The following is a 19,792-nucleotide window of genomic DNA, read 5'->3' on the forward strand; positions in this document are numbered from 1 at the left end:
CTCTTTTAGTCTCCTTCTGCCTTTTCTTTCAATTCTTGCCTAATTATCTAAAGGAATATCTCACACTCTGTTCCATTTACATGTGTCCCAAATGATCCTAATTAGAGCTGATAAGCATTAAGAGTAGCGCTTAGTGAGATCCCCATATCAAGAAAGAGAAAAGGGATTATATTTAGAAATAAAGCCTGTGACATCTACCCTGAATGTACTCAGAAGTTACTTTCAGAATGTCCAAAAATAATCTTTATATTCCTACTCAATCACTCTAACTAAACTACTTTTGTTCAAACATCAGGTTTTAAGATAAATAATAATCTCATATTCAAGCTCTATTTAAACTGATTTTGTTTCAATACATGGTTTTGTCCTAACAGCATGATAAGATGGAAAGCCCATGAGCTAGCTATGTGTCTTGGTGCAAGTTGCTTAATCTTTCTGAACTTCCGTTGACTTGACTATAAAATAGGAAGAGTACCTATTTCATAGAGTTGATAGAAGGATTATATAGCATGCATTAAAGACTTAGATAACAAGATGAGTTTTTTTAAAGTATGAGTTTGCTTCCTCAGCTTTTCCTTACGTGAATAGCAACAGTTTTGCTATTTTTCACTGCCTACATAGAGTACAGCATTATAGATTAAATAAATCTTTTGAGTTACTCTGGAAATCTAAGAATTATATCTATCAAACTATATTGTTCTTGCTGTTGTTGTTTAGCAGATAGCCATGCCCAACTCTTGCGACCCCATGGACTGTAGCATGCCAGGCTCCTCTGTCCACAGCATTTCCAAGGCAAGAATACTGGAATGGGCTGACATTTCCTTCTCCAATATTGTTCTTAGTTCTAAGCAATTTACTACAAATGATCCACTGTAATACAATCTATTTGTAATTCATGAATTGTCATATTTTCTCAAATAATAAAATATAAGGATTTTATTGAGAGGTTTTTAAGAAGAGAGGCAGAATTAAAGTTCTAACTATATGAGTACAGTCATATGATATACTATGTAATAAATAATATATATATAAAACAAAAGAACAAAGCTGATTCTATAGTTATACCATAACTGTGATCTCTGCCTCATACTTCACATTTTCATTGATGATTTCTGACAGCTGGGAATTTATTTTCTTTACTTCAAAGCATTTTATCTGAAGACATCTTGCTGCATCAAGTACTAAGGGCCCCAACTTTTAAACTAATTTTCTGTCTTCAGGGCAGTACAATGATGTCAACTACCTTGTTAAAAAGTCTTCCAATGGGTCAAGAACTCTGGGATTATAACCAATAACTACCTATTTTAAGACTTTTATTTATGTATCTGGAATACATAATAGTTACCTCTTGAATTAGTATTATTTAAAAATTTATCTTCATATTAACAAAACAAAAAATGCAGCAAGGCTGAACTGCCATGAGGCAATTACAAGCAAGGTATTGGGTATAAAACAGTAACATAACTATATCTTGAAAACAGTTTCTGGGATCAAAAAAGAAAGAAAATGAGGATTATATCAGAATACAATTTATAAAAATTAAAACTAAATGGGCATAGAACATTAGTATGTATTTAAAAAGAACACACAAACTGAAGGATATACATCAAATAAATTAGAATGGTTGCTACAGGGGTAGAGAGGAGATTAAGTGCAGAGGATGGAGATAAAAAGGAATGAAGGAATGAAATAAACAAGCAAGAACAAGACTTGCCAGCATGGCGCAGGGCTTATGGTCATGGAGTTCGAGGCCATCTGCCTGGGTGTGAATCTATGCCCTTGGATGAATTATTCACCTCTCTGGAACTTGGCTTGCCTATCCTCAAAACGGGGTTGATAATAGTTCCTACTTCACATAAAGTTGCTATGTAGATTAAATGAATTAACATTGATAACACTTAAACAGCTCCTAGCAAAATAGTCAGTATGATGCATATATTTGTTAAACTTAAAAACATAGATGAAAATAATAAACGCATGAACTGAGGAATCTGAAGAACTCGAATGTCTCCATTTGACTAACTGTGACTTTAGGGCCTTTCCTTTGCACACGAGCTGTCAACTTAAAATATAGCACGAAGTCATCATTCAGCTGTCAGGCCATGAAATTCCAGCTTGATATGATGAAGTCAAGGCAACAGTTCCTTGAAAGTGCTTCCACATTGATCCTCTCTACCAAGGGGAAGATTCTGTAACGAGGAATCCAAACTCTTACGTAACACACTGACTAGTCCTACCAGCAATTATTTAATCCCAGAATCTCATGTAAGCAAGAGGAAGTAAGCATAGTCAGGCTTATAAGAAATAGCTTAATTTCCATCTTTCTCTGTGAGCAACATCACCATTTTCCTAATAATCCTGGTCTCAATCCTTGCAGGCATCAGTGACTAATGTCTTTTATTAAGGACACTAGGCATTATTGTGGAATCAAAGAAAAACAGGCTGATTTTTTCCTTCCAATGTCAGGTATTATTTATTTTCTATATCTAGTAAGTCAACAAGCCTGCCTGTTTACCTGCCATGGAAATGTTTCTTGCATCTATCCCGTTCTCTGTTTCCATGGTAACCACTGTTGTTTGAATTCTCATGAATTGGTTACCTCATACCAATCCATCCTCACTCTGATGTGCTTTAGAAATACTAAACTATTCTGTTGGCGTGCCCAATTTGTGATAAATTAAAAGTAAAAAAGAGAGAGAGAAAAAAGTAAAAAAAAGAAAAATCAATACAAGCCAGAAATAGTACATTAGGTAGTAACTAGGTCACTCTACAAATAAAAAGTGAATCAAATGGATTTGGGTCCAACTAGTCTATGAAGATGAAGTACCTTCCCCGGGAATAGATATACAGATAGCAGGAGACCTGAACCCTGTTTGATGTTGATTACAAACTCTTGATTCTCAACCAAAGTTTACTAGAGACATAAAAGACCCTTGGAGATTTTAGGGACTTGGAGATGGGTGGCTAATATCAGAGCAACAGGGCATTTGTTATGAAAACAGTGAGAGTTTTCAAGAGCCACTGCTGTGGGTTCAGCAGGAAAAGCAGACCATAGAAAAAGGTCAGAGACCTAACTGTGGTTAGGAATTCCGTCAGGAACAGCATAGAGTTGTTGTCATCTGGGAAGAATCAAAAGCAGGACCTGCTTCTCGGGGGGCCTCCTGACACAAAGCCCTCATGCCTGCTCAGGACACATGGCCCATCCTCTTTATTACCACTGCTGGATATCTCATCAATTCTCAACTTGCTAACAACCAAGAAACAACAGGCTCATGAGAAATAACCAAAATGATAGTGGCTGGGAAGTTGAGGGTAATAATTTTCTCCATTTTCCAAATTTTCTTTTCTTTTCTTTTCTTTTTTTGGTCACGCCACACAGCATGCAGTATCTCCCTTGACCAGGGATCGAACCTCTGCCCCTCCCAGTGGGAGCTCAGAGTCTTAACCACTGTACCATCATGGAAGTCCCCACATTTTCTTTAACAAATGCTATATTGTTTTTACAATGTAGAACTTGAAAGATAAAATTAATTAGTGTGAAAAAAAATCAAATTTGCCAATTACAGACTCCTGTGGATTGGAAGTTCCTCTTCTCAAATGTCAAAACCAGCTGGGAATGGCACTGAATTGCCAGTAACTTCCTCACACAATACTGCTCTGATTTGAATACCAAACTAACTGTAGGACAGAATGGTGGTTTGGGTTATGGGAGAGAAGAAAGCAATTTCTAAGGATCAGACAGGACAGGCGTGGGCAAGATTCAGCAACTGGTGGCTATGGAACACCCAGGAAAAGAGGGGATGGGGAGGGATATGATGGGAATGTGCTAGACATAAAAGTGATCTGGCAGTCCAGTGGTTAAGACTCTGTACTCCAGTGCAAGGGGGGCATAGATTCAATCCCTGGTTGGGGAACTAAGCTGAGTCGCGAGGCCAAGAAAAACAACAGAAAAAAGGTGATCCATTTTTTAATTACATTGGAAAAAAAAGGAAAAAAACTCTTTCCTCTGACTCTCCTGTATGATAAAAAGTCCTTGCTACCAAGACCAAGAACTCCACCTGGTGTCATTGGTAAGACAGTGCAAACGGGGGAGCCTGGGTCTCTTCCTGTAATTTCAAACTCCACCAGGCAAGACACTAGGGCGCCCCCTTGAGGAATGCCTGGGACTGAAGTGAGAGAGAAAGAGAAAGTTACATTCTGCCCTTCCTGGCTCTCAATTTAAGCAGACAAGTTCTGCTTCACCTGACATCTCTGTATGACTCCTACTTAAGGTTTCATGGGTGAGAGCTTGAGAAATGAGTAGAGAAGGGGGTCAAAGGGTGCAAACTTCCAGTTGTAAAATAAATAAACCCCAGGGATGTAATGTATAGCATGGTAACTATGGTGATCATGAGTGATTAATAATACTGTACTTCGTATTTGAAACTTGCTAAGAGAGTAGATCTTAAAAGTTATCACAAGAAAAAAATGTTTTTAACTGTGTGGTGATGGATGTTATTTGTGGCAATCATTTCACAATATGTACAAATATTGACTCATTACACTGCATACCTGAAACAAATATAATGTTATAGGCCAATTATACTTCAGTTTAAAACAAAAGATTTTGTTTAGAAAAAAATAAACAAATGTGTGTGACTAAAGCGTAAAACCCAGTCAGCTGAACTGAAAAAGTACACAAACTTGAATACAGTATATGTATACACGAGAAACTATTACATTATACAATTCAAAAGGTCTTACTTTCAAACAGTGCTTAAAACTGTATGATGGGTATCGATCACCGCCTTCTCCACTTTCAACGCGCTTTTTACAAAATACAATGGCTTTTTCATACAGGAAAAGGTGCCGCTGCATTGGTTTGAATCTAGCAAAATCCTTCATCTTTGTAGTACCTTTCTTGTGTCCAATCCAAACACTGAACGCACCCTGCATTATCATCTTGCCCAGCTCATTTAAGTTTCCCTGGAACAGAAAACCTCAGCTCATTAGTACAGGGCAGAAGGGCATTCAGATCTCTGACAGCATCATTACAGTGTTTAGCTTGAGCTACTAAAACCCTGAAGCATAATTTATAGTTTTAAAAGTTTCATTCATCATAACTTTTCACATGAAAACATGCCATGTGTCAGCCAGTTACAAAATGACTGTGGGACTGGGAGATAGAAGAAAGTTCCTTTTCCCTGGCTTCATGTCTCCATGTGGAGGTATTTCAGCTGGGCCAACTCTCCCCATGGCTTCCTCAGTCCTGATTGGCAAGTGAGCTCTTCCAATCCAAGTTTTCCCATGGGGTGGAACTAACTCCTAAAGATTTGATCTCTTTCTTCCATCTCTCTATCTTGGACCTGGGCAAAGAACACTTCTGAGACCATATGTCTCCTTAGAATAGACCCAAACATCCCATGACGTGGGATCTCCCAAGGTCTGCACTTGGGGGTAGGCCTTGTTAGGGACAAGGGGAATGTCGTAAATCCATCTGGCTGCTGATCTGAAGCCAATTTTCCACTTAGCATCATAAGTAATAATGCTGACATTTAGATCCTTTGTTTGTCTGCCTCTTACGTCTTATTTCTCAGTTGTTCCAGGAGAGGAAGAAAGAGATGTTAACATGCTTACCCTGTAAAACTGCAACAATCATGAAGATCTACTTACGATATAGCCATTTATTGCAGTCTGATGCATTGAGTCATTAACTGACTTCAGTAAATCCAGCATTGTGTCAAGTGCCTCCTTTAATTCTACAGATCCGACACAGTCTTTGCTATATTTTAATAGCTCCTGTAATTAGAAGTCAAGAGTTAAACTTAATATTAGGCAGATATTAATAACTGGAGAAAATGAATATATTTTTGGCTAACATGCTTTCAAGGAGGAATCCAAAGATAATGGCACTTTTTTGAGTAATTTCTTTCACATGCTATTTGTCACATTAATACTATATTTAATAACAATGTCAAAACTGGGGAAGAAATGGAATAGTGACTAAACAGTAGAAAGCAAAGAACATTCAATACTTCCGGGGCTGGCAAACAATAGCTATTAGGACACACTAGAGATTCATTTTTAAAACAATTACACATCTTTTTGGTCCTCCATGTAGAGCAATTAACTATATTCACCATGCGTACACCATAGAACATTGTGAAAAGATATTTTAAAACAATCTATGTTGTATTTATACCTAACATGACATTTTAGGAATCCTTTCACATTACTCAGGGATATGCTATCTTTATTTTTCACTGAGAAGGCTTATAGGAAATACAGTCTCAAAACTACAAGGAATATTTGCTTAGTTCCGCTTAACAACAGTAAAAGTTCTGCAGTCAATCTTGTCCATATATCAGTGTAATTTGTATGGACAGTTAAACAGCTAAAAGCATAGATTCTACTGCTATATCTAGCCCTCCCATTTAGGGAGCCTACCTATTTCTAGTGCTTCCTTTTTAATGGCTTTGCTACATCTGACCCAAAAAAGTAAGTAAAGAAAGAAAGAAATGCTTCATGTAATTACCTTCAACAGTAACTGGTATTTAGTGATACGTTGCACTGGTTTCAGTAAATAGGAATCTAGACCAAGTCTGTGTTTTAATTTTCTTTGACATTCCTGTCATTAAAATAGAATTATTAATAAGTTTAAATTAAGACATTTGCCTATGAATATGCCAAATGTTCACTGATTAAACCCAATGCATGGATGTTTCTTACATCTCAAGGAAAATTTACCAGAAAGATCACTGTCCTATATGGTATGGAAACTGTAAGAGGCAGTATATATGGAAAACTACAGTGAACATTACTTCAAGGATTGGAGAGAGAGAAAATCCCCAAATTTCAAAGACTAAAAAAAATTATGTATAAATTCACAATCATGTGGAATGCTTAAAAAGTCAGAAAGCAATGAATGATCCTAGGTTAACATGACCAGAAAGTTCTTCAGAGTATCCAAGAAAATTAACAAAAGGCTCAGTTCCACAGGACAAGACCCAGAAAAGAAATAGGTTGCACTGAATATAAATCAGACTGGGTATGAGAAGAGTTTCCTAAATGTCACAAGAAAAATATAGCCGTTATCAACTAGTGCTATATTTCATCTGATTACTGGCTTGCTGCCACTATAAATATAAGAGTCATGACTCTGGGTCCTGGGAACATTGTAGAGTCCATACTTAGGGCAAAATGAAGCTATTTAGGATGGAATGTGCATATAGGAAGTGCAGAACACAAAGGGAATGGGAGAGGAGATACCTGTGTAAGATCCAGGACCCTCCTCTATATATGGGTAAAATTCAATACATCTAATTCAATTATCAACTTATGGTTAAAAATGGTGAACTGACACATGTATTTGGCTCTTTTCACTCATGAAATTCAACTGACACGATGGAAACATTTTTACAAGGCAAAGCCTAAAGTTACAAGATGAGAGAGGGGAAAACATCTACAAAATTTGGAAACTGGCAAAGGGTAAAGCCAAGGAACAACTCAATTTATGTTCAAGAACACCTTTCCCCCTCCTCCAAGAATGTCTTCCTCTTCCTCCTCTGAAAGTTGGAGATGAAGGTGGGGTTTAAAAAACAGATGTTTGTTTAAGAAGTAATTTTAAATGCTTGTTTAAGGGGCAGTCCTAAGATGGTGGAGGAATAGGATGGGGAGACCACTTTCTCCCCAACAAATTCATTGAAAGAACATTTGAACACTGAGCAAATTCCACAAAACAACTTCTGAATGCTGGCAGAGGACATCACGCACCCAGAAAGGCAGCCCATTGTCTTTGAAAGGAGGTAGGACAAAATATAAAAGATAAAAAGGAAACAAAAGAAGTAGGGATGGCGATCCGTCCTGGGAAGGGAGTCTTAAAAAAGAGAGAAGTTTCCAAACACCAGGAAACACTCTCACCAGCAGGTCTGTGGAGAGTCTTGGAATCTCAGAGGGCAACATAACTGGGAGGAAAAATAAATAAATAAATAAATAATCAAAACCCACAGATTACGTGCCTAACAGCAACTCCCAGCAAAGAAGCAGCCCAGACGTTTGCATCCACCACTAGCAAGCAGGGCCTGGACAGGGAGGCATGGGGTGCATTGCTTAGGGTAAGGACCGGGCCTGAATGCTCCGAGGGCAACCTGAGGGAACTAACTTGAGATAGCAACCCAGACTGTGGGATGACTATCCCACGAAAAGCCCTAACCTAAGGCACTGCCAGGCTCACTCACAGAACAAAGAACTGAGCAGAGCTAGCCGGCTGCAGACCAGCCCATCCCCTGCCGGAGATAGGCAGGCGGGGACAGCCAGAGTTGGAAGGGGGCAATCGCGGCCCCAGAGAGGCATCATCTACCAAACTGCAAGCAGGCTTCATTGTAACCAAGACTTCTTGGGATTCTGGACGGTTGACATCCACCAGGAGGGTCACAGCCAGAGATCAGCTCCCCAGAAGAGACACACGGCACACCTGAGAAGGAGCGCCCGTTGTACACCCAGAAAACCAAGCAGCTGGGACGGGGGAGGTGATAAGATGCACCCTCCAACTGGGGGTGACTGCATTCACCAAGCACCTGGTCACCTGAGCTGCTTGGACCTGGAAAGTGCACAAAACGCAGGTCCAATCGAGTCTGTGCCTTTGTGGAGTACCCGAGAACCTGAACCTGAGTGGCTCAGACCTGGGAAGTGCATGCAACCCAGGGCCCGCCTTAGACAGTTCCCCAGCAGAGCAACCTGGAGCCTGAGCAGTGTAGACTGGGAAAGCACACACGCCATGAGCGGGGCAAACCCAGCGTGATTGAGACACTGCAAGCACTCCCCACACACGCCAGTGACATTTGTTTGCAGTCTTCCTCCCTCCCCACAGCATGACTGAACAAATGAGCATAAATAAGTGACCACCACCGCCCCCTTGTTTCAGGGAGGAAATTAGACACTGAAGAGACCAGCAAACAGAAGAAGCTAAAATAAACATAGGGAACCACTTTGGAAGTGACAGGTGCAATAAATTAAAACCCTGTAGTTAGAACTGACTACATAGGAAGGGGCCTATAGATCTTGAGAAGTACAAGCCAGATCAAGGAACTATCTGAAAATGAACTGACCCCACATGTCCACAACAGCTCCAGAGAAAGTCCTAGATATATTTTTACTATTATCACTTTTTAAATGTTTAAAAAAATTTTTTTTTACTTTTAAGTCCTCTATTACCCCTTTAATTTTCATTTTTATAATCTACTATTACCTTGCAAAAACAAAAGACCCTATTTTTAAAGCAAACTTCATATATATATTTTATAATGTTTGTGACTTTGTTTTGTTTTATTAATATTGTATTTTTTGGAATCTAACCTCTACTCTAGATTTTTAATCTTTGCTTTTTGGTATTTCTTACCAATTTTGTACCTATAAGAACCAAATCTTCAGTACCCATTTTTACTTGGGAGTGAGATTACTGGCTTGATTGCTCTCTCCCGCTTTTGACTCTCTTTCTCCAACAGTTTGCCTCTAATTCCTCCCTCTCCCTTCTTTTCTCTACCCAACTCTGTGAATCTCTTTGTGTGTTCGGGGCTGTGGAAAACACTTAGGGAACTGATTACTGGCTAGATCTGTCTCTCTCCTTTGGATTCCCCCTTTTACCCTCGTGGCCACCTCTGTCTCCCTCCTCCCTCTTCTCTGCTCTGTGTAACTCTGTGAACATCTCTGAGGGGGTCCAGACTGAGGAGAGCACATAGAGAAGTGATTACTGGCTAGCTTGCTCTCTCGCCTTTTGATTCCCCCTCTTTTCCTCTTGGTCACCTAATCTCCCTCCTCCCTCTTCTCCTCTCCATGTAACTCTGTGTACCTCTCCAGCTGTCCCTCACTGTGGAGAAATTTTTCATTATTAACCTAGATGTCTCATCATCAATGCTGTATAGATGGAGAAGTCTTGAGGCTACTGTAAGAATAAGACTGAAAACCAGAGGCAGGAGGCTTAAGTCCAAATCCTGAAAATACTAGAGAACTCCTGACTCCAGGGAACACTAATCAATGAGAGCTCATCAAAAGCCTCCATTCCTACACTGAAACCAAGCACCACCAAAGGGCCAATAAGTTCCAGAGCAAGACATACCATGCAAATTCTCCAGCAACACAGGAACATAGCCCTGAGCTTCAATACACAGGCTACCCAAAGTCACACCAAACACACTGACATCTCAAAACTCACTACTGGACACGTCATTGCACTCCAGAGAGAAGAAATCCAGCTCCACCCACCAGAACACCGACACAAGCTTCCCTAACCAGGAAACCTTGACAAGCCATCTGTCCAATCCCACCCACAGCAAGGAACCTCCACAATAAAGACGAACCACAAACTGCCAGAATATGGAAAGGCCACCCCAAACACAGCAATATAAACAAGATGAAAAGGCAGAGAAATACTCAGCGGGCAAAGGAACAGGATAAATGCCCACCAAACCAAACAAAAGAGGAACAGACAGGGAATCTACTTGATAAATAATTCCAAATAATGATAGTGAAAATGATCCAAAATCTTGAAAACAAAATGGAGTTACAGCTAAATAGCCTGGAGACAAGGATCGAGAAGATGTAAGAAATGTTTAACAAGGACCTAGAAGAAGTAAAAACGAGTCAATATATAATGAATAATGCAATAAATGAGATCGAAAACACTCTGGAGGGAACCAACAGTAGAACAACGGAGGCAGAAGATAGGATAAGTGAGGTAGAAGATAGTATGGTAGAAATAAATGAAACAGAGAGGGAAAAAGAAAAAAGAATTAAAAGAAATGAGGACAACCTCAGAGACCTCTGGGACAATGTTAAATGCCCCACCATTCGAATCATAGGAGTCCCAGAAGAAGAAGACAGAAAGACCATGAGAAAATACTTGAGGAGATAACAGTTGAAAACTTCCCTAAAATGGGGAAGGAGTCACCAACATCCAAGAAACCCAGAGAGTCCCAAACAGGATAAACCCAAGGTGAAACACCCCAGGACACATATTAATCAAATTAACAAAGACCAAACACAAAGAACAAATATTAAAAGCAGCAAGGGAAAAACAACAAACACACAAGGGGATTCCCATAGGATAACAGCTGATCTTTCAATAGAAACTCTTCAGACCAGAAGGAATGGCAGGACATACTTAAAGTGATGACAGAAAATAACCTACAGCCCAGATTACTATACCCAGCAAGGGTCTCATTCAAATATGAAGGAGAAATCAAAAGCTTTACAGACAAGCAAAAGCTCAGAGAATTCAGCACCACCAAACCAGCTCTTCAACAAATGCTAAAGGATCTTCTCTAGACAGGAAACACAGAAAGGGTGTATAAACTAGAACCCAAGACAATAAAGTAAATGGCAACGGGATCATACTTATCAATAATTACCTTAAATGTAAATGGGTTGAATGCCCCAACCAAAAGACAAAGACTGGTTGAATGGATACAAAAACAAGACCCCTATAGATGTTGTCTACAAAGAACGCACCTTGAAACAAGGACACATACAGGCTGAAAGTGAAGGGCTGGAAAAAGACATTCCATGCAAATAGAGACCAAAAGAAAGCAGGAGTAGCAATACTCATTTCAGATAAAATAGACTTTAAAATAAAGGCTGTGAAAAGAGACAAAAATGAACACTACATAATGATCAAAGGATCAACTCAAGAAGAAGATATAACAATCATAAATATATATGCACCCAACATAGGAACACCACAATATGTGATACAAATGCTACAAGCATGAAAGGGGAAATTAACAATAACACAATTATAGTGGGAGACTTTAATACCCCACTCACACCTATGGATAGATCAATTAAACAGAAATTTAACAAGGAAACACAAACTTTAAGTGATACAATAGACCAGTTAGACCTAGTTGATATCTATAGGACATTTCACCCCAAAACAATCAATTTCACCTTTTTCTCAAGTGCACACGGAACCTTTTCCAGAATAGATCACATCCTGGGCCATAAATCTAGCCTTGGTAAATTCAAAAAACTGGAAATCATTCCAAGCATCTTTTCTGACCACAATGCAGTAAGATTAGATCTCAATTACAGGAGAAAAACTATTAAAAATTCCAACATATGGAGGCTGAACAACACGCTGCTGAATAACCAACAAATCACAGAAGAAATAAAAAAGAAATCAAAATATGCATAGAAACGAATGAAAATGAAAACACAACAACCCAAAACCTATGGGACACTGTAAAAGCAGTGCTAAGGGGAAAGTTCATAGCAATAGAGGCATACCTCAAGAAACAAGAAAAAAGTCAAATAAATAACCTAACTCTACAACTAAAGCAACTTGAAAAGGAAGAAATTATGAACCCAAGGGTTAGCAGAAGGAACGAAATCTTAAAAAGTAGGACAGAAATAAATGTAAAAGAAGCAAAAGAGACCATAGCAAAAATCAACAAAACCAAAAGCTGGTTCTTTGAGAAGTTAAATAAAATTGACAAACCATTAGGCAGACTCATGAAGAAACAAAGGGAGAAAAATCAAATCAACAAAATTAGAAATGAAAATGGAGAGATCACAACAGATAACACAGAAATACAAAGGATCATAAGAGACTATTATCAGCAACTATATGCAAATAAAATGGACAACTTGGAAGAAATAGACAAATTCTTAGAAAAGTACAACTTTTCAAAATTGAACCAGGAAGAAATAGAAAATCTTAACAGATCCATCACAAGCATGGAAATTGAAACTGTAATCAGAAATCTTCCAACAAACAAAAGCCCAGGACCAGACAGCTTCACAGCGGAATTCTACCAAAAATTTAGAGAAGAGCTAACACCTATCCTACTCAAACTCTTCCAGAAAATTGCAGAGGAAGGTAAACTTCCAAACTCATTCTATGAGGCCACCATCACCTTAATACCAAAACCTGACCAAGATGCCACAAAAAAGAAAACTATAGGCCAATATCACTGATGAACATACATGCAAAAATCCTTAAGAAAATTCTAGCAAACAGAATCCAACAACATATTAAAAAGATCAAACTTCATGACCAACTGGTCTTTATCCCAGGGAGGCAAGTATTCTTCAATATCCACAAATCAATCAATGCAATACACCACATTAACAAAGTGAAGTAAGCCAGAAAGAAAAACACCAGTACAGTATACTAATGCACATATATGGAATTTAGAAAGATGGCGATGATAACGCTGTATGGGAGACAGCAAAAGAGACACAGATATATTGAAGAGTCTTTTGGACTCTATGGAAGAGGCGAGGGCTGGATGATATGGGAGAATGGCACTGAAATATGTAAATTATCATATGTGAAATGAATCGCCAGTCCAGGTTCAAAGCATGATACAGGATGCTCGGGACTGGTGCACTGGGATGACCCAGAGGGATGGGATGGGGAGGGAGGTGGGAGTGGGGGTTCAGGATGGGGAACACATGTACACCCATGGCGGATTCAAGTCAATGTAATGCAGAACCAATACAATGTTGTAAAGTAAAATTAATTGATTAATTAATTTAAAAAAATCATACATCATGACCAAGTGGGCTTTATCCCAGAGAAGCAAGGATTCTTCAATATCCACAAATCAATCAACATAATACACCACGTTAACAAACTGAAAGATAAAAACCATATGATTATCTCAATAAATGCAGAGAAAGCCTTTGACAAAATTCAATATCCATTTATGATCAAAACCCTCCAGAAACCAGGAATAGAAGGAACATATCTCAACATAATACAAGCTATGTATGACAAACCCACAGCAAACATTATGCTCGATGGTGAAAAATTGAAAGCATTTCCCCTAAAGTGAGGAACAAGACAAGGGTGCCCACTCTCACCACTACTATTCAACATAGCTTTGGAAGTTTTGACCACAGCAATCAGAGAAGAAAAAGAAATAAAAGGAAACCAGATTGGAAAAGAAGAAGCAAAACTCTCATTGTTTGCAGATGACATGATCCTCTACATAGAAAACCCTAAAGATTCCACCAGAAAATTACTAGAGCTTTCTCGAAGCCAGGCTCAGCAATACGTGAACTGTGAACTTCCAGATGTTCAAGCTGGTTTTAGAAAAGGCAGAGGAACCAGAGATCAAATTGCCAGCATCTGCTGGATCATCAAAAAAGCAAGAGAGTTCCAGAAAAATATCTACTTCTGCTTTATTGACTATGCCAAAGCCTTTGACTGTGTGGATCACAATAAACTGTGGAAAATTCTGAAAGAGATACGAATACCAGACCACCTGGCCTGCCTCTTGAGAAACCTATATGCAGGTCAGGAAGCAACAGTTAGAACTGGACATGGAACAGACTGGTTCCAAATAGGAAAAGGAGTACATCAAGGCTGTATATTGTCACCCTGCTTATTTAACTTATATGCAGAGTACATCATGAGAAATGCTGGGCTGGAAGAAGCACAAGCTGGAAACAAGATTGCCAGGAGAAATATCAATAACCTCAGATATGCAGATGGCACCACCCTTATGGCAGAAAGTGAAGAGGAAATAAAAAGCCTCTTGATGAAAGTGAAAGAGGAGAGTGAAAAAGTTGGCTTAAAACTCAACATTCAGAAAACTAAGATCATGGCATCTGGTCCCATCACTTCATGGCAAATAGATGGGGAAACAGTGGAAGCGGTATCAGACTTTATTTTTTTGGGCTCCTAAATCACTGCAGATGGTGATTGCAGCCATGAAATTAAAAGACGCTTGCTCCTTGGAAGGAAAGTGATGACCAACCTAGATAGCATATTAAAAAGCAGAGACATTGCTTTGCCAACAAAGGTGCGTCTGGTCAAGGCTATGGTTTTTCCAGTGGTCATGTATGGATGTGAGAGTTGGACTGTGAAGAAAGCTGAGCACCGAAGAATTGATGCTTTTGAACTGTGGTGTTGGAGAAAACTCTTGAGAGTCCCTTGGACTGCAAGGAGATCCAACCAGTCCACCCTAAGGGAGATCAGTCCTGGGTGTTCATTGGAAGGACTGATGCTGAAGCTGAAACTCCAGTACTTTGGCCACCTCATGTGAAGAGTTGACTCATTGGAAAAGACCCTGATGCTGGGAGGGACTGGAGGCAGGAGGAGAAGGGGATGACAGAGGATGAGATGGTTGGATGGCATCACCGACTCAACGGACATGAGTTTGGGTGAACCCCGAGAGTTGGTGATGGACAGGGAGCCCTGGCATGCTGCGATTCATGGGGTCACAAAGAGTCGGACACGACTGAGCAACTGAACTGAACTGAACTGAATCAGTGAATATAGTAAAGTTCCATAATATAAAATTAACACACAGAAATCCCTTGCATTCTTATACACTAACAATGAGAAAACAGAAAGAGAAATTAAGGAAACAATTCCATTTGCCATTGCAACAAAAAGAATTAAATACTTAGGAATATATCTACCTAAAGAAACAAAAGACCTATATATAGAAAACTATAAAACACTGATGAAAGAAATCAAAGAGAATACAAATAGATGGAGAAATAGACCGTGTTCATGGATTGGTAGAATCAATATAGTGGAAATGAGTATATGAGTCAAAGCAATCTATAGATTCAATGCAATCCCTATCAAGCTACCAATGGTATTTTTCACAGAGCTAGAACAAAGAATTTCACAATTTGTATGGAAATACAAAAAACCTCGAATAGCCAAAGCAATCTTGAGAGAGAAGAATGGAAATGGAGGAATCAACCTGCCTGACTTCAGGTTATAGTACAAAGCTACAGTCATCAAGACAGTATGGTACTGGCACAAAGACAGAAATATAGATCAATGGGACAACATAGAAACCCCAGAGATAAATTCACACACCTATGGACACCTTATCTTTGACAAAGGGGGCAAGACTATACAATGGAGAAAAGACAATCTCTTTAACAAGTGGTGCTGGGAAAACTGGTCAACCACTTGTAAAAGAATGAAACTAGAACACTTTCTAACACCGCACACAAAAATAAACTCAAAATGGGTTAAAGATCTAAACGTAAGATCAGAAACTATAAAACTCCTAGAGGAAAACATAGGCAAAACACTCTCCAACATAAATCACAGCAGGATCCTTATGACCCACCTCCCAGAGTATTGGAAATAAAAGCAAAAATAAACAAATGGGATCTAATTAAACTTAAAAGCTTTTGCACAACAAGGAAAACTGTATGCAAGGTGAAAAGACAGCCTTCAGAATGGGAGAAAATAATACCAAATGAAGCAACTGACAAAGAATTAATCTCAAAAATACACAAGCAACTCCTGCAGCTCAATTTCAGAAAAATAAATGACCCAATCAAAAAATGGGCCAAAGAACTAAACAGACATCTCTCCAAAGAAGACATACAGATGGCTAACAAACACATGAAAAGATGCTCCACATCACTCATTATCAGAGAAATGCAAATCAAAACCACAATGAGGTACCATTTCATGCCAGTCAGAATGGCTGTTATCCAAAAGTCTACAAACAATAAATGCTGGAGAGGGTGTGGAGAAAAGGGAACCCTCTTACACTGTTGATGGGAATGCAAACTAGTACAGCCACTATGGAGAACAGTGTGGAGATTCCTTAAAATAGTGGAAACAGAACTGCCATATGACCCAGCAATCCCACTCCTTGGCATACACACCAAGGAAACCAGAATTTAAAGAGACACATGTACCCCAATGTTCATCGCAGCATTTATAATAGCCAGCACATGGAAGCAACCTAGATGTCCATCAGCAGACGAATGGATAACAAAGCTGTGGTACATATACACAATGGAATATAACTCAGCCATTAAAAAGAATACATTTGAATCAGTTCTAAAGAGGTGGATGAAACTGGAGCCTAATATACAGAGTGAAGTAAGCCAGAAAGAAAAACACCAATACAGTATACTAACGCATATATATGGAGTTTAGAAAGATGGTAATGATAACCCTATATGCAAGACAGCAAAAGAGACACAGATGTATAGAACAGTCTTTTGGACTCTGTGGGAGAGGGCGAGGGTGGGATCATTTGGGAGAATGGCATTGAAACATCTATATTATCATATGTGAAATGAAATGCCAGTCCAGGTTCAATGCATGAGACAGGGTGCTCGGGGTTGGTGCAATGGGATGATCCAGAGAGATGGGATTGGGAGGGAGGTGGGGCGGTTCTTCAGGATAGGGAACACATGTACACCAGTGGCGGATTCATGTCAGTGTATGGCAAAATCACTACAGTATTGTAATTGGCCTTCAATTAAAATAAATAAATTTATTTTTAAAATACAAATACAAATATAAGAACATTAAAAAAATGTTTGTTTAAGAAGTAATTAGATACAAACCACTGTTGGTGGGGGTGTGGAGCAATTAGGCCCCTCTTACACTGCTGGTAGGAATACAAAATGGTGCAGCAACTTTGGTAAACAATCTAACGGTTCTTCAAAAAGTAAAACAGAATTGACCTAGCAATTTCATACCCAGGTCCATGGAAAAGAGAAAAGAAAATAATGTTGACACAAAAGCTTGTACACAAAAGGTGAAGTGAAGTGAAAGTTGCTCCGTCATGTCCGACTCTTTGTGACCCCATGGACTATACAGTCCATGGAATTCTCCAGGCCAGAATACTGGAGTGGGTAGCCTTTCCCTTCTCCAGGGGATCTTTCCAACTCAGGAATCAAACCCAGGTCTCCTGCATTGCAGGTGGCTTCTTTACCAGCTGAGCCACAAGGGAAGCCCACACAAAAGGTAGAGACAACTCAAATGTCTATCAGGCGATGAATGGGTAAATAAAGTGTGGAATATCCATACTATGGAATATTATTAGGCCATAACCAATGTGAAGACAACAGAAACTCTCCAGGGAGGCAAGAACAGTGAAAGAAAGCTAAATGCTCATCTTCTATCATGGGAAGCAGCAATATAAGTATGATATTTGGAGATATGGAGGTAAATAATGAAATAAATAGCTAAAAAAGCAGAAAGTAGTTGCCTCTGAGAAGTGGCAAATATGTTGGTATACATATATGTATATTTTGCGGAGGGTCAAACCGCACTTTTATATATATATATATATATATAAAAGTCTTCCTCAGATGGTAAAGAATCTTCCTGCAACGCAGGAGATCCAGGTTTGATCCCTGGGTCGGGAAGATCCCCTGGAGAAGAGAATGGCTACCCACTCCAGTATTCTTGCCTGGAGAATCCCATGGACAGAGGAGTCTGCTGGGCTATAGTCTATAAGGTTGCAGAGTCAGACATGACTGAGTGACTAACACACACACATACACACACACATATAAAACTTACTGAAAGCAGAAAATGAATTTATAAATAAGGAATATCCCAGTATCTTCCACAGAGACTTTATCCAATACTTGAACAATTACTATACCTGGAAAAAGGCGCATTCTGAATACTTCTTCCAAATTGCCTCTGACCTGGGCTTATTCTGACAATACTTGGCATACATTTGAAAATCATCTTTCTGTGATAAAAAGAAAATGCAAATGTATTAGCGATTTGTAAATATGTCCTTTTCTTATCAAGAAAGGCTGTGCAAGAGTCAGTGTGGCCAAGCATCACAGGGAATGTGGCTTAAAGGGCCAGGTCAGAAGCCTTCTATATATTCCAAGACCAGCATGCCCAGCAAACCGGGGAGAGGGACACATAATTATCCAAGTAATTTCATAACTTCCACTTACCAAGTTTGAGAGTTAGAGGGAAAAAAGCCTTCTCTGAATGAACTATGAAAACAGACTACTTTTTTAATTACTACAAGCTAACTGGGTACCAAGAGATACACTCTTTCTTTGCTCTCAGTCACTCCGTTCCTTAGTGAATGAACTTATAGTAACTCTCGAGGTCCCTGGGTCCTCACTGAACCATCATCATTGTATCAGAACCCTGTGCGGTATCTGCTCACCCTTTTCTCTCTCCCTGTTCCTTTGACCCTCATCTAATGGGCTACCTCCTACTCAGTCATTAACACTCATCTCACGAGTCATCTCTTCTATACAGCCATCATTTATACCTCCAGTCAGTATCAGATGCACTTCTTCTTGACTCCTATAAGACCCTTCATACAACTTTAATATAGCACAACTGACACTGTACACAGTGGAATCCCTCTTTTCCTATGTGAATAGTCTTGGTATTTCACATTGCCTAGTTCAGTGCTTGGCTCAAACTAGGTACTGAATAGTTGATGACTACTGAATGAATGAAGAGATCAATAGGCATTTATTAAACTACTGGTTGCCAAGAACTCTGCTGACCTTACTAGAGATACAAAAATATACAGGATACGGACCCTGCCTCAATCAGTTTTCCATCTAGTTGGAGAAAGAATTCATGAAATTCATGTGTAAACATGCATAGTACATGTAAAATTCCCAATGAGTAGCACAGACATTAAGTACCATAGAAGTTCAAAGGCAAGAGGAGCTGCTATTACTTAGGGAATTAGGGAAGAATTAGGGAAGAATCTGGCCATGGTTTCAGTTCAGTTCAGTTCAGTCGCTCAGTTGTGTCCGACTCTTTGTGACCCTATTAACTGCAGCACACCAGGCCTCCCTGTCCATCACCAACTCCTGGAGTTTACTCAAACTCATGTCCATTGAGTCGGTGATGCCATCCAACCACCTCATCCTCTGTCATCCCCTTCTCTTCCTGCCTTCAATCTTTCCCAGCATCAGGGTCTTTTCAAAGGAGTCAGCTTTTCACATCAGGTGGCCATGGTTTAAATGTCTTAAAATGTTCGGATATGTTGAGAAAGGTCCTGCCTTATCCTTACTATCTTCTCACTCCATAAAC

At 39.3% G+C, this 19,792-nt stretch overlaps 1 protein-coding gene across 4 annotated transcripts in view; it reads right to left on the bottom strand.

The window, feature by feature from the left end:
* The window catches only part of MCF2 (MCF.2 cell line derived transforming sequence), a 76,510-nt gene that overhangs the window by 11,730 nt on the left and 44,988 nt on the right, over positions 1-19,792 (bottom strand). For all 4 annotated transcript variants that reach the window (XM_061136063.1, XM_061136061.1, XM_061136060.1 and 1 more), the window contains 4 exons: positions 18,372-18,464; positions 6,515-6,607; positions 5,653-5,778; positions 4,744-4,965 (listed from right to left, as the gene is read on the bottom strand). In XM_061136063.1, the coding sequence (XP_060992046.1) occupies positions 4,744-4,965; positions 5,653-5,778; positions 6,515-6,607; positions 18,372-18,464 (534 nt within the window). The remainder of the gene's footprint in view (positions 1-4,743; positions 4,966-5,652; positions 5,779-6,514; positions 6,608-18,371; positions 18,465-19,792) is intronic.

This window comes from Dama dama, chromosome X, assembly GCF_033118175.1.
Source record: "Dama dama isolate Ldn47 chromosome X, ASM3311817v1, whole genome shotgun sequence".
NCBI classification, from domain to species: Eukaryota; Metazoa; Chordata; class Mammalia; order Artiodactyla; family Cervidae; genus Dama; species Dama dama.